The sequence below is a fragment of the Limulus polyphemus genome, unplaced genomic scaffold, assembly GCF_000517525.1.
Source record: "Limulus polyphemus unplaced genomic scaffold, Limulus_polyphemus-2.1.2 Scaffold4363, whole genome shotgun sequence".
Classification (NCBI taxonomy): Eukaryota; Metazoa; Arthropoda; class Merostomata; order Xiphosura; family Limulidae; genus Limulus; species Limulus polyphemus.
Window position 1 is genome coordinate 1097 of NW_013669973.1, and position 451 is coordinate 1547.

General features: G+C 41.0%; 1 protein-coding gene across 1 annotated transcript in view; it reads left to right on the forward strand.

Moving 5' to 3' along the window:
• Window positions 1–203: 203 nt before the first annotated feature.
• The window catches only part of LOC106471038 (zinc finger SWIM domain-containing protein 5-like), a gene marked incomplete at its 5' end in the record, with an annotated part of 83289 nt that continues 83041 nt past the window's right edge, over window positions 204–451 (forward strand). The window contains one exon of the mRNA XM_022399664.1: window positions 204–255. Coding sequence (XP_022255372.1) covers window positions 204–255 — 52 coding nt within the window. The remainder of the gene's footprint in view (window positions 256–451) is intronic.

Here is a 451-nt window from a genome sequence, read left to right on the forward strand (position 1 = left end):
GATATCTTATACATGTTCAAATCAATTCACATTCCATCTTGAAAAACTCGGAGTTTGTTTACGTTATAATGTAACAAAGGTGTGAAACCAAACTTTGTTTTCTCTAGCTACCAGTACCAACCAAAGTACACGTCACATGAAGCTGCTGAGCGCGAGTGTGCTGTTTGACGGAATGATTCTATAAAGTTCTGTTTTTCTTTCAGCGGGGTTGGGGGTCAAATGCGGGCCAAACCACTTAGTCGTGGACCACCTAAGGTGTGTTATTAGCGTGTCTGGAACATTGGCGACCTCTGTATGTTTATGTACACGTATTACTTAGCAGAAGAGGGGTACCGGAAAGTAATATGCCATCTTTCAATCAAGCTTTCAATACCTCTTTGATAGAAGGGAGCTTCCAGTGAGACAAATAATTCTGCAAGAGATCTTTTGATGCCATCAATACTTCTGAAGG